This window comes from Thunnus albacares, chromosome 12 (genome assembly GCF_914725855.1).
Source record: "Thunnus albacares chromosome 12, fThuAlb1.1, whole genome shotgun sequence".
Lineage (NCBI taxonomy): Eukaryota > Metazoa > Chordata > Actinopteri > Scombriformes > Scombridae > Thunnus > Thunnus albacares.
In genome coordinates this window covers 709,214-724,017 of record NC_058117.1, presented here as the reverse complement: position 1 = coordinate 724,017, position 14,804 = coordinate 709,214, and the positions used below count along the sequence as shown (strand labels likewise).

General features: G+C 46.4%; 1 protein-coding gene across 1 annotated transcript in view; it reads left to right on the top strand.

The window, feature by feature from the left end:
* cntnap2b (contactin associated protein 2b) overlaps window positions 1-14,804 on the top strand; it is a 64,832-nt gene that overhangs the window by 35,417 nt on the left and 14,611 nt on the right. Inside the window, exons 17-18 of the mRNA XM_044367848.1 lie at window positions 10,589-10,759; window positions 11,341-11,559. Coding sequence (XP_044223783.1) covers window positions 10,589-10,759; window positions 11,341-11,559 — 390 coding nt within the window. The remainder of the gene's footprint in view (window positions 1-10,588; window positions 10,760-11,340; window positions 11,560-14,804) is intronic.

Sequence of the window (14,804 nt, the reverse complement as noted above, 5' to 3'; positions counted from 1 at the left end):
ACTGAGGTAATAAATCAAGTGAGAAGTAGGGTCATTTTCTCATAGACTTCCATACAGTCGGACTTCTTTTTGCAGTCGGTTGAGTTCAGCTGTTCAGGTTCAGCTGTTGTTAATTCTTTTTGCCATTATCACTTCATAAGTAGTTATAATGCTACAATGTTAAAGTTAGTGTGCTAAGGCTAACTCGCTAAGGCTAACTCGCTAATGCTAAGGCTAATCTGCTACTACCATTATGTTAATGTAAATATGCTAACATGTAAATGCAAATATCTATGTTAACATTGATATGCTGCTGCTAGCGATTTCAACTCAATGTTTGTTCAAGATTACGTCGCTGTGTCATTATGGGATTAAAGTCTGAAGGCATATGAGATTCTTGCCCCCGTGTCACTCTCTGATTGGAGGTCTAAAGATGGAAAACAAGATGGTGGTGAAGTTGACTTGGAGCGGTTATTTAGTTAACTAGTGGGCCTTCATCAGTACAAAATTCCAGCCTTTGTGATCTTTCCCAAAGCTCTCAACAAGCTTATACATCCCACAGTGCAGTACATATGTCTGTTTACGCCCTTAAATCTTGCCCATCATCTGCAATACAGGACCCAATACACCTATACTGCCGTCTACATCAATATTGGGACAGTCAGGGCCAACACAGTTTCTCACCCAGTAACCAGTGATAGCAACGGGCTATACAATTGCATCCACTTCACTACCAACGGTGCCATCAACGCTACTGTCGGCAGTAGGTCCCACTTCTACTGCCTGCCAGTTAACCCTAGCTTGGCACAGCCTATTATATCTCAAACCCAAGAGACTGGGCAAGCAGGTACCCACCTATTGAGGAGCCATCAACAGGTGCTTCAGCCAACGTTAAGCATGCACACCCAATCAGTGCATACAGTCAGGAGCACCAGTTACCCATCCCCTTGCAGTGAAAGCTGGACTGGGCGCGACTCAGCCATTGGCAACAGCAGCTGCCTATCCTCAGTACATGCTTGCTTCTAGTTAGTTCATGCCAGTATATCTGACCTCACCAGCAACTGCACCAGTTTCAGCTTCTCAGCACCAGCTGATGCAGGTGCATCAGCTTGCATCCATAGGATTGCCAACATTATATCAACCCCTACCTGTGGCAGCGGCTCAGCCCCCTTTCTGCCATCTGTCAGTTGCACTGGTTTCTCAGCCTCAGCCAGTTCAGACAGCCTATCAGCCAGGGTATCCCTCATATAATCCATTCACTTTATAGCCAGTGATATCAGCTCCAATAGTCCCTCAGCCATTCTCAACTGTGCCTTAACTCCCTACTCAACCAGTCCCAGTGCCAGCACTTCCCAAGTTGGTGAATGATAGTGAAAGGGAATTCACCGATCTGAAGATGGCACTGCTTGTAGGGATGTTTACTTTGTTGGACGGCCTGACTGGACTGGAGCTGATGTCAACTGGCCATGTGCATAGACTCCTAAGTAAGCTTCCTAAATATTTGAGGAACAATTTCGTAGAGCATCTGCAAGCACATGGTCGACTGCAGACATACAATCTCAACCCCTACAACCTTCGGGATCTTGCAGAATGGCTAAGAATGAAGGCTGAAGTGTAACAGTTGTCTTCCAAAATGGCTCAACAGAACTTACCTGAAAAGTCAAGCACAGTAAAAAAGGACAAACCAGTTAATATGCCAAAGCTAAAGGGCTAGCAAGATGTCACAATCTGTCACGGAAATGATACCTCCTCTACTGTGGAGCCTGTTTCACGACCACAGTCAGTTCCTTCCAATCCAAAGTCAAAGAAAGCAGCAAAGCTATGTCTTTTCTGTAAAGGTATGATCACTATCTTTCAGAGTGCCCTACAATTATCACACGGAAAGAGATATTGTAAGTGTGGCCGCATTACTCATAGACCTGATGCATACGTACACTCAAAAAGGCTTGAAGTGAATGTCAGGAAATCCACCTACGTGTCTTGCATGTCATCACAAAGCCAAGCTTAGGGGTATACCTCCTCATGCCACTCGAGACAACCTCCCTCACACCTACTGAACAAGGTGAAGGAGTGTATCTGAAAGTTGTTCCTGTAATAATAAGGAATGGTAGTAAGTAACTAGACACCTATTCCATACTTGATGATGGTGCTGAGCGCAACATCATACTTAAAAAAGCAACACATCAACTCAGTCTGGTAGGTCAAGCTGAGTCCATGGCAATGAGGACAGTCTATCACGATATAGCTCACTGGTGCTTCAGTTGACTTTCACCTATCATCCACTATCCAGCCAGCCAAGAGACATTTCATTCGCAGTGCCTTTACAGCTAGCCGCCTGGTTCTTGCAGATCAGTCATGTCCAGTACCCCTTTTGCAGAAGCGCTACCAACATCTTAGAGGGATACCGATCCAGCCCTTTGTTAATGTCTAGCTGCTTCTCCACATCGGCTCAGACAAAACCCACCTGATTGTGGAGAAAGAACCAGTTTGCACTAACCCTAATGGTGGGCCAGCAGTGGTTCACATAAAGCTTGGGTGAGCACATCAAGGGCCAAATGGCCTTACCCCACACTGAGCCCCAACCAATTGCTACTTAAAGGTATAATATGTAATTATTTCACAGTAAAATGTCTAAAACCAACTAGACCTATGTTATATATTTTGTTGAATTTTTGTGTACTTACATTATCCCAAATGTTTCCAACAATTTTCAAACCCAGAGAAATCTGTAATTTAATCAAAGTAACGGACTGTTTCATTTGGTCGCATGTCAATGGCGTCATACCTCCTCTACCAAAGAGTAAACACTCACAAGATGTATATGGCGGCGCTGTGTTTGTCTGCTACAATGGCGTCTACCAAAGAGTAACTTACACATATACAAGATAATAATTAGGTGTTGTGGTTGTTCCACAGAAACTGTTATGAATTGACTTTTATTCAGTTTTAAGCCACATTTTCATGATAAATTTAGGTTGCTTTTAAATATATCTTTTAGCCTAAAGAAGGATTTTAGTCATTGGACGTCTGGATCTTAAGTTATCAGAGAAATAAACTGGGCAAACGTTAGCAGCAGCTCAGCTAACAGCCCGTACCGGACGTCCGGTCGTCGCCATACATCGTTGGAGAAACACTGATTTTTTAGGTAAAACAGCGTTAATTAGTATTTTGACAATTTTAATCTGCGTGTACGTTTGTTTTTGGAGAGGAGGAGACCTCTGTGGATAATTCAGCTCCCGGGAGAAACCACCCTAACGTCTGAATCTAAAGTTATAAGAGAAATAAACCGAACAAGTGTTAGCAGTAGCTCGGCTAACAGCCCGTACCGGACGTCCGGTAGTCACCGTACATCGTTGGAGAAACACTGATTTTTTTTAGGTGAAACAGCTTTATTCTGGAGAGGAGGAGATCTCTGCAGGTAATTCGGCTCCCAGTAAAAACATCCTGAATGATTAACACTGGAGTAATCTTATCCCGGTGAAGCTGGTTATTTAACAATGAAGACAACAACTCCCATGATCCCTTGCTACTTCACACCGTCATCACACTCCATCTTTTGTTATTGTTTTGATTGAGAGACCCCTAGCGGCTGAAATTACATATTGTGCATTTAATTTCTATCAAATCAACACCAGATGACTTCCATCAACATGTGGAGCTCCTTTGGCATGTCTTTGTCCTGCCCTTCAGGAGTGGATAGCTGGTTACCCGCTTCCATCAGGATCAGGACGCTATTAGTCTCCTGGAAGCATGCACTATTTGAGTGAAGGTCGGAGATACACTGAGGTATACAACACCACTGCCCCACATCAAGGGAGCCCCCATTCTGAAAGCAACAGTTGAGGTCCTTTTGAGGAGGACTGAAAGGCTGTTGGTGAAAGATCCTGTTAAGGCCAACATCTATGAGTAGCAGATAAGGAAACTACTATATGTTGGGTATGGCAGAAAAATCTGTATGGATGAAGTAGCTGAAACACATGAGTCATGGTTCATCCCTCATCACATTGTTGAGCATAATGGGAAACACCGGCTGGTGTTCAATTGCTCATTCTCATATCAAGGGCTATCCCTCAATGACCAGCTGTTGCCGGATCCACCAGGTATGCCTTCTACCAGAGAATCAAGTCCTTGTGAGGTTTGTTTGGAGAAACTTGAGACGAGATGGACCACCAGATGCCTATCAGTGGCAGGTCCTGCCATTTGCAGCCACTAGCAGCCCCTGCTGCACTATGTTTGCGTTGCAGAAACATGTACAGGACCACATAACTGGAAATGAGGACATAATGCAAGCTCTAAAGGAGTCGTTTTATGTTGACAACTTCCCTCTGAGCTTTCCAACTGCCGCAGAGACAATTTCCTTTGTAGATAAGTTACGCGACCTATTATCAGCTAGGGGGTTCGAGATAAGACAATGGGCAACTAAAGACCAAAGGGCAGTCTAACATCTCCCAACTGATGCCAGATCTGAAAAAATCTGGAAAAGCCCAAGTGACACCCAAGAACCTGCTCTGGGACTGAGCTGGAATTGTCTCTCAAACGGCTTGGCTATAAAGTGAAGGTGTCCTCTCCCACTCTGCACAATATGTACCAGGCACTAGCCACCCCGTATGACCCTGTGTGATAATCCCCATTACTACCCGGGCCAAAGTTATCCTTCAGAAATTATGGGCAAAGAAAAGGGACTGGGAGGATCCAAACCTTCTTCCTGACCTCCTGGATGCTTGGGCCACATGGGAGAGAGAACTACCAAAGCTGAGTAACATCACACTACCACGGATGTACACATTGATGGAGCTGAGCCCTGAAACCACTGAATACAGCTTACATGTGTTTTGCGATGCATTGGATCAAGCGTATGTTTCAGCAGCTTACCTTGTAATGGAAAGTGAAGGCAAGATCCATGTAACCTTTGTGATAGCGCGTTCCAGGCTTGCTCCTAAGAAACAACTGTTGATGCCACGGTTAGAGCTGTGTGGAGCATCAACCGGAGCCCAACTCTCCTCCCTCCTACACAAAGAAATGACACTGCTCATTCACAAAACCTATCTCTGGACTGATTCAATGACAGTTTTGGCCTGGTAGAAGTCAGAAACCTGTAGGTTCAAAGTCTTTGTTAGAACCAGAGTCACTGAAATACAGGAGCTCACTCACCTTTGTGAATAGAGGTTTGGTATCTCAGTCAATGACACTGCTGATGATGCTACGAGAGGTAAGACTTTGGCTGAGCTTACTATCCCAAACCATGGCTCCAAGGACCCCCTTCTTTGGTTTGTCATCCGGAGGACTGGCCAAGACTGCCAAGCTTAATTGAGCAAGAAGAGGCAGATGAACTGAAGAAAGGCATGTTCTGTGGGCTCACTCTAACAGCTCCGACCCCACAATTAGCCAGGGGGACACAGAGAAGCAGAATAACAACAATAATAACAATAACAATAATAATAATAATAGAGATACGACAAGGAATAACAAATAGCAGCAATAGTCAAAGGAGGACACCAACAGGACCACACCACCATCCCCGCACCACTCCCATGGCAAAGGCTCACAGCGTGGATCCCGGGGTTTCCTGCCAAGCCAAGTTAGCAACATGCATTAATGGTACATGAATGCATACCTGACAAGTCTACTCATTAAAACAGTGGATTCACAACTGCGGCATCCCGGGCCTGATTGAGTGTTTGTTGAGCTCAGGCACCAGTACTGGGTTCTACAGTCAGAGATGGAGAGGACAACCCAATGTACCAGTAATGGCAGACCTGCCACCCACCCGTTTGAGACTCTTCCAGCTTCTGTTCTTCTCGACAGGAGTCGATTGCTTTGGGCCCTATGTGGTGAAGATAGTGCATCCATTCCTATTCTAATTCAACCCACCTGGAGCTCCCCACTTTGGAGGCATGTGGGAGTGTGAAATCTGCCTGATCAAAAATGCTCTCCGGGTAGTAATTGGGACCGAAGCTCTACTGGAAGAAGTTCTACTTACTCTTCTGATTGAGGTAGAACGTATCCTCAGTGCTAAACCGCATGGATATGTGACATCAGACTTAGTGGACCCAACTTAGTTTACTAAGTTGGTCATTTTATATTTAATAATATTCTTATAACATCCAGTTCAGAAATTCAGAGACATAGATGAAAAGTTCCTGATGATATTTTATGTGTTGTCAAATTAAGATCCTGTCAGGTTGGTGAGTGGAGCAGGTGGACCCAAACGCAAGCGACAGGCAGGATATGGTGCAGAATATTTAATGAAATGGTTCAAAAAGTCACAGGAGACACTGAGACACAGGAACATACACAGATGACTGAACTGAACTCAAAACTAGACTATAAATACACACTAAACTAATCAGGGAATGGGGAACAGGTGACTAGACACAAGTGCAGGCTGGGAGTGATTGGCTGAGGGAAACAGGGAGCAGGGCAGGGCTGACGAGACTGATACAGGGCAGGTGTGGGGAAGACGCAGGGCAGGGCCAACGAGGGTAATGCAGGGCAGGTGAGAGGAGGAGCACATGAACACAGGAGGAGAAAACATACCAGGGAAACAGAAAACCAAATCCAGGCAACATAAGTGCAACACAAATTAAAGAGTCCCTGAAGAAGTCCAACTAAAAAAAGGAGGTCTGAGGGCATCAGATGGATAACAAAAAGCAAGGAAGTCAAAAGAACAAAAACACAGAGTCCAAAAAACACACAAAAGTCCATTCATGGTGTGACAGCACCCCCCCACTTTAGGGACGGATCCCAGATGTCCCACAAATGCCACCAAGGGACACAGGATGGACAGTTGACGCAAGATGGGGGGAGGAGGAGGCCAAAGGAGGACAGTCCTGGAGGGCGACCGGGGTGCAGGGCAGATGGCAGAGGTCACTCTGGAGGACGGCCTGGAGGCAGGACAGACAGGTGAAGTCGCTCGGGAGGGCGACAAGGGCGCAGGACAGATGGCAGAAGTCGCTCTGGAGGACGACCGGGGTGCAGGGCAGATGGCAGAGGTCACTCTGGAGGACGGCCTGGAGGCAGGACAGACAGGTGAAGTCGCTCGGGAGGGCGACAAGGGCGCAGGACAGGCAGCAGAAGTCGCTCGGGAGGGTGACCGGATGTGAGGAGCTTCTCCAGTGGTTGGGCTGCAGGCTGGCAGCAAAGGCAGAAACCCTCTGGAAATGGGACTGCAGGCTGGCGGTTACGGCAAAACCCTGCAGGAGGCCAGCAGCAAAGGCGGGACCCTTCAGGAGGCCGGGCAGGGGGCAGGGGGCCGGCAGCGAAGGGGGGACTCCTCTGGAGGTCGGGCTGCAGGCCGACAGGGAAGGAGAAGGCGGAGCCCCTTTGGAGGTCGGGCTGCAGGCCGACAGGGAAGGCGAAGGCAGAGCCCCTTTGGAGGTATGGCTGCAGGCCGACAGGGAAAGCGACGGCTGGGCCCCTTTAGGGGCGGAGCCACGGGGATGCTGCTGCAGACTCTGGGGGCGGAGACACTGGGGATGCTGCTGCAGGCTCGGAGGGCGACGCCACAGGGGTTTCAGGAAGTGGAGACCTGGCCCTCCTGGGAAAGCCAGAACCACAGGGAACCGGGAGCCAGAGGAAACAGCCGCACAGGAAACCAATGACCAGTGACTCCATGACTTCAGGTGGACAAGGACAGGATGGTTGCAGCTCAGGAATGGGGGATTGGCGTAGCTCAGGAATGGGGAACTGGCCCAGCAGGAACAGAAGACTGTTGCGACGGCCCAGCAGGAACAGAAGACTGTTGCGACGGCCCAGCAGGAACAGAAGACTGTTGCGACGGCCCAGCAGGAACAGAAGACTGTTGCGACGGCCCAGCAGGAACAGAAGACTGCTGTGACGGCCCAGCAGGAACGGGGAGTTGCTGCACGCCAGCAGGAACGGGGAGTTGCTGCACGCCAGCAGGAACGGGGAGTTGCTGCACGCCAGCAGGAACGGGGAGTTGCTGCACGCCAGCAGGAACGGGGAGTTGCTGCACGCCAGCAGGAACGGGGAGTTGCTGCACGCCAGCAGGAACGGGGGGTTGCTGCACGCCAGCAGGAACGGGGGGTTGCTGCACGCCAGCAGGAACGGGGGGTTGCTGCACGCCAGCAGGAACGGGGGGTTGCTGCACGCCAGCAGGAACGGGGGGTTGCTGCAGGCCAGCAGGAACGGAGAGTTGCTGCACGCCAGCAGGAGCGGAGAGTTGCTGCACGTCAACAGGAACGGAGAGTTGCTGCACGCCAGCAGGAACAGAGGGTTGCTGCACGCCAGCAGGAACAGAGGGTTGCTGCACGCCAGCAGGGACAGGAGATCGCTTCATCTCGGTGGGGTATGAAGGAGTAGTTCTGGATTGAACAGGCAGGGTGGCAAGGCGACCCAAGGAGCAGTGCTGTTGTCTGCTTTGACGACAAGAGTTCTGGTTGAAGCTCCGAGGGCCTCCCAGAGCCAGGCGGGTGCCCAAGTAAGGGTTTTAGGCTGGAGATGGTCCAGGACCGGCCGGTAGCAGGCTCACGAACCCAAGCCTAGCAGACGTGGGGGCTGGCTTGTTGTGAGCAGTCCAGGGTGTGGGCTGAAAGCTAGCAGGCCAGTGGCTAGCATGCTGCAGGTTAGCAGGTTCCTTGCTAGCAGTCTTGGATGCCTGATAGCAAAAGTATTCAAAAAGAGTCATCTGAGCTGGAATGTCAGGCATGGAAGAAACAGAATGCTGGTGGCTGGCAAGCTTGGAGGCCCGTCTGGCTGATCGAGGTCCCCCCAGTAGTGCCAGACAGGTTCCTTTGAAATGGTTTGTCTCTGCTGGGTCCATTACTGGTCGAGTCGTCCTGTCAGGTTGGTGAGTGGAGCAGGTGGACCCAAACGCAAGAGACAGCAGGCAGGCAGGATACGGTGCAGAATATTTAATGACATGGTTCAAAAAGTCACAGGAGACACTGAGATACAGGAACATGCACAGACGACTCGACAAGAACTGAACTCAAAACTAGACTATAAATACACACCAAACTAATCAGGGAATGGAGAACAGGTGACAAGACACAAGTGCAGGCTGGGAGTGATTGGCTGAGGGAAACAGGGAGCAGGGCAGGGCTTACAAGACTGATACAGGGCAGGTGTGGGGAAGACACAGAGCAGGGCATGGCTAACAAGGGTAGTGCAGGGCAGGTGAGAGGAGGAGCACATGAACACAGGAGGAGAAAACACACAAGGGAAACAGAGAAAACCAAATCCAGATAAGTGCAACACAAATGAAAGAGTCCCTCAAAAAGTCCAACTAAAAACACAAACAACAAACAAACAAGTCTGAGGGCATCAGATGGATAACAAAAACACAAAGAGTCCAAAAAACATACAAAAGTCCATTCAGGGTGTGACATGCGTTTTATTGTAGCTACTCACAGTGAGTTTAGGATATTTTTCTTTCTATATTAGCCTACAGACCTATATAATGACTGTGAGTCTGTGCATCCTTCCCAGTATGCCGGGTGATATGACCAAATTCGCATATCCCGATGTAGGTCATTTCATATCCCGATTATGATACCTAGCCCGATATTGCACATTTTAATTCAATGACTAAATTGAATTAAATTTGCCCCTCCCATGCCGTCTTTCTATTCTTTGTGAGGATTAAATTACACTTCTTGGCTTTTTACTTGCAAAGCTTTTATTGCACTTACAGTAGTTGTCATCAATTTGAGTACTTCACCTGGTTCATTGTCTCTCCTTTGTGTGCAGCACACACAGAGGGCTCAGCCCTTCCCTCGGTGAACCATAGAGAGCAGAGGAGAGTAACGCGACCATCAGTGACAGCAAAATGCAGCAGAGACTCTTGCACTGAGCTGAAATGAAACAAGTGCACATAAATTTGGTAAACAACATAAATAAAGACAGTCTCTACTGCGTTTTGCTGTCATTTATGGTCGCCGACTAGCTGCTTCTCTCCTCTCTGCTGTTTCTCAGCCTTCCATGTGTGTGCAGTGCAGCAGAGTAGAGACAGACAGTGGTGGAGAGTTAGAGAGTTGATGTCAACTAAACTCTGTTACTGTAAGTGCAATAAAAGCTTTGCAAAGTCAGCCAAAAAGAGTAATTTATTAATGTAATCCACACAAACATGGACAGACTCCAAATGACGTCAAATATTGCTAGAAAGAGTGTGATATGTGCCATAACGATATAAATGATAGAGTATAATATGAAATGATAGATGTTTTTCTCTTGTCACACGATATATATCATCATATCACACAGCCCTACTGCGCAGAGTCTCTTACACCCACCTATAGGATCCAATCTCATGACATCATACCCCATGTAACAACACCTTCCCTGCCAAGAAAGGCCTATAGTAATTCCATTACATTGCATTCTGCCCTCCTTCTTCCATATTGTTGATCCTTTTCTCATACTGATGAAAAAGGATAAAGAAGCAGATGTTTGTATGTGTATGTATTCGTACGTACATGATGTGTCTCACACACACACACACACACACACACACACACACACACATAATACAATAATAGCAAGAAAACTTTCATTTTCACTTTGACACCAATCTACCGGACACTGACCTTTTTCACATCATCAGAGTAACATTATTATTTTCATTCAGTTCTGGTGTTTTTTTCTGAAGGGAACTACTGGAATGCAGCATCCTTCACCAGCCCTGCCTCCTACCTCCACTTTCCTTCCTTCAGAGGAGAAACCAGCACTGATATTTCCTTCTACTTCAAGACTTCCTCCACTCATGGGGTCTTTCTAGAGAACCTGGGAACCACCAACTTCCTTCACATTGAACTCCAAGGTGTGTGTGTGTGTGTATGTGTCTGTGCGTGTACACTGCACAAGATGTTAGAATCTTCTTGACAAGAATTAAACATGGCTAGATGAGATATGATTGCTTTTTTAAATTAAAACGCAATCAATGCAAATAAATATTAATCAACATGATGAAGGCATGCTGTGCTCTCTGCAATGTTAGTGACATTTTTGATACTTTCACTAGGAGCTGGGGCTTTAGTGTCATGTGTACATTAGCATGGGTAGGAAATACTGTCATTTAACTGTGTTATTTGACTAAGAAATGTAAGCGGGTTAGTTCACTCAGGATGTTATTTGGCCAGTTTTTTTAAGGGATTAGTGCTTAGTGATGAATGAGGGATGTAAGAAATGTGTTTGCTTGCTTGGTATGTCAGACACTAACTCATAGAAAATTCTATGAAAACTAAATATTAAAGCAAATATCTTCATTTGCCCAAAGTACATATGTTTTAAGAGATTGTGCTTGTTGTGAAAAATCATGGATATACCTTGTATTTAGGTAAAATCTTCTCCTGAAGTCTTAAAATGTTGATGAAATGTTGATTCTTACCCTGGTGCTCCCAGGAGGCTCGGTGGTCTCCTTCTCCTTTGATGTTGGCAGTGAGCGGGTGGAGCTCAGCGTCCACTCGCCGGTGCCTCTGAACAATGACCAATGGCATCGTGTGGAAGCTGAGAAGAACATCAAAGAGGCAGTGCTGCAGCTTAATGGGCAGTACAGAGAAGTCAGACTTACCCCCCCACAGGGACACACAAAACTGGAGTTCTACAGTGATCTATATGTTGGTAAGACACACGCACACACACACACACACTTGATGTAGTGTTTTCCACAGATGTCACATGTGATGTCATAGACCACTCCAGTCTTGCTCTCAGGAAGGTTGTGCCTTTAGTGTGTATCAATAGAGATCTGAAGATGTTGAATGGTTTGTGGTAAGTGCTGAGTCCTTAAGACTCTGTCTACATCTCCTGACAGTCCAACCATATCAGGTAGTCCCATGGTATGATCCTGTTGGTCCCTGTAACAGTCACTGCAAAAGATAACGGACAATCTACCAGTTAATAATAACTATGTTTTTTTCAGTAACAAATACTGTACTTGAGGGTATGCCTGGCTTTATGACCATCCACACATATAGTATATTCCTGATAAATTCAACACTGTCACGTGATATTTCCTGACTTTATGAGTTGAGGAGGAGTGCCCAGTACACCAATGTACAGACAGATGGGAAGAATGCTGGAGAAAAGGTGGGACACCCAGAAGGATGACTGTAGACCCAGGGGAAACAAACAGGGCCACAAAGAAGTTGTAGAATGTGACTGCACGGCCCCATCAGAAGTAAGCTGTAAAAAACGAGCACTGAAAGAAACCGGGCAGAGGAGGACCAGAATCAAAGGAGCTGTATGCTAGAGGATCAGGAGGAGATTCTGGGCAGGAAATTAGATAAACAAACTCAGGCAGAGAACTGGGAAAAAAACATTATCAATAGACATACATTGTATTTGTATCTGTGCCACTCTATACAGTACAAGCATCATTTGAATTTATATATACCAGTCAAAGGTCCTGGGTAAGAAGTAAAACTGCACCCAGGCATAGGAGTCTGCAATGACGATGGAGTGCCTCTTAACTACTGCTAATACCCCCAGGTGTCCCCTTGGGCAAGGACTAGCACCTGTCAGCCTCCCTCACTAGGGTTACAGTGGATGACAGCATTGGCAGAGGAACTGGGCAGGTCATTGGCAATAATGTCAACTGTGCAGGCGGAAGAATGCCATAATGGCATGAATGGCTGGTTAAATCAGTCAGTGAGTGACCACTGCGCTGTGAGAAGGACTTGGGGGACCATTCACAGTAGTCTCTTTCCTCCAAGACCACTTTCACCCTATGACACGATCAATGAATGACAAAAGCCATTCAGTGGCCAGTGAGACCCACAGGCTGTACCACGGTAACAATGCTACTGGGGAAGAGGCTGGTGGCACTCTAAGTACCTCTCGGGGAAATCCTCTTTCAGGAACCTCAGAGTCTGATACAACCAGTGCTGGAATGAAGAGCCTCAGACCTAGCAAACATTACATTAATATTGGCATTTGGAATGTTTGCACTCTAAGAAGCACAGGGAAACTTCACCTTCTCATTGATGAAATCGGCAGAATTGGCTGTGACATCATTTGAATAACAGAGGTCAGATAGTCTGGCAGAGGCCATTTTACGACAAAGAACAGCTACTGTAGTGTGTGTGTAGTGTAGTGTACCACTCTGGATCTGAGGAAGGAGGAAGAGCAGTTGTTCATCTTGAAGCAATATATAGCCAAAGCAGTACTAGGCTACAACCCATTGAATGAATGAATAATGCCCATCCGCATACAGTGCAAGCCCTTCCCAATCACACTCATTGTTAACTATTCACCAACTAGCGATAAAGAGGAGGAAGAGTACTACAACAACCTGCAAGGTCTCATTGATGATACTCCGAATAATGACATTGTGCTCATTCTAGGTGCAAAAATAGGTCAAACATCTCTGAATAAGGAAGTCAATGGTCCAGGAACACCAAATGAGCGGGGGACACAGCTAGTTGAATTCTGCAAAGAAAACCACCTCTGTATAATGAACACAATGTTTGATCATCACCCCCAACGCAAATACACATGGACAGCTCCTGATGGTAAAACCAGATTGATTAAATCCTCACCAACAAAGATGAAAATCAAATATTCTGAAATGCAGGACATATTTGGGAGCTGACTGTGACACCGACCATCAACTGCTGATGGCCAAGATGAAGCATATTTAAGAACGTAAAATGAGTAAAACCACCAGTCAGATTATGATCTCAGATATACCAAACTCTTTCAACATAGAGGTTTGCAACAGTTTTGAAGCCCCTATGAACTCACAAGAAGAGGTCAAACCAGAAGAACTTCGAAAGGCAACAAGAGATGCTCTGACATCAGCAACAGAGAAACATTTTCCATGGATGCAGTAGAAAAGAAGAGATTGGTGAAAGGTCAAAAGAGCTGAAACGTGAAGTACAACGACACTAAAGGATGACAAAGCGGCACACCTACAACAATGTATCTGTTCCAAAATGTAAAATGAGGCCAACAAAGGCAACAGCAAGATATTCACACCAAGAATTGGTGCAATCAAAAATGAGGAAGGAAAAATTCTGACAGAAGATGCAGATGTGCAATAAAAGTGGCTTGAGTACACCAAGAAACTCTATGAGAATCACAAGAACGAAAACTGTGACAAAGTCAATAACACTAGAACATGAACTAGAGCTGCTACTGTCAGAGGAAAAAGAGCAATTGAGAAGATGAAAAAGAAAAAAAGCACTTGGTCCAGACAACACACCAGCAGAACTACTGAAAGCAACAGGATCCTCAGTGGCCCACATCTTGCACCACATCGTCTGCACGATCTGGAGGACTCGCAAATAGCCTACAGTATGGTGCAAATCTGTCTACATTCCAACTCCCAAAAAGGGGATGTCCTTCAGTGCAGTAATTACAAAACAATTACATTGATATCACATGCCAGCAAGGTTCTACTCATAATCATCTCTGAGAGAATAAAGAACTACGTTGACAGAGAAATTGCACTCAAACAGGCTGGCCTCAGGAGTGGCCATGGTACCAGGGACCAGCTCTTCAACATGTGTCTAATAATAGAGAAAATGAGAGAGGTCAGCACGCCCTTGCACATCTGCTTCATCGACTACTCAAATGCGTTCGACTGAAACACTGTATGCTACGCGATCCTCCAGCCTTCAGACCGCATCTGGTGAGAATGAATCATTCTACAATGGGAAAGGAGTCCGCTAAGGCTGCATTCTTTCTCCACACCTCTTTAACATCTACACGGAGATGATCATTAGACTGGCAATTTCAGACAATACTGGCATTAAAGTAGGAGGAAGAACCCTCAGTAACTTGAGATACGCAGATGACACAGCCCTGCTAGCCACAACAGAAGAAGACCAATAAGCACTACTCAAAAATGTTGCAAAAGTGTT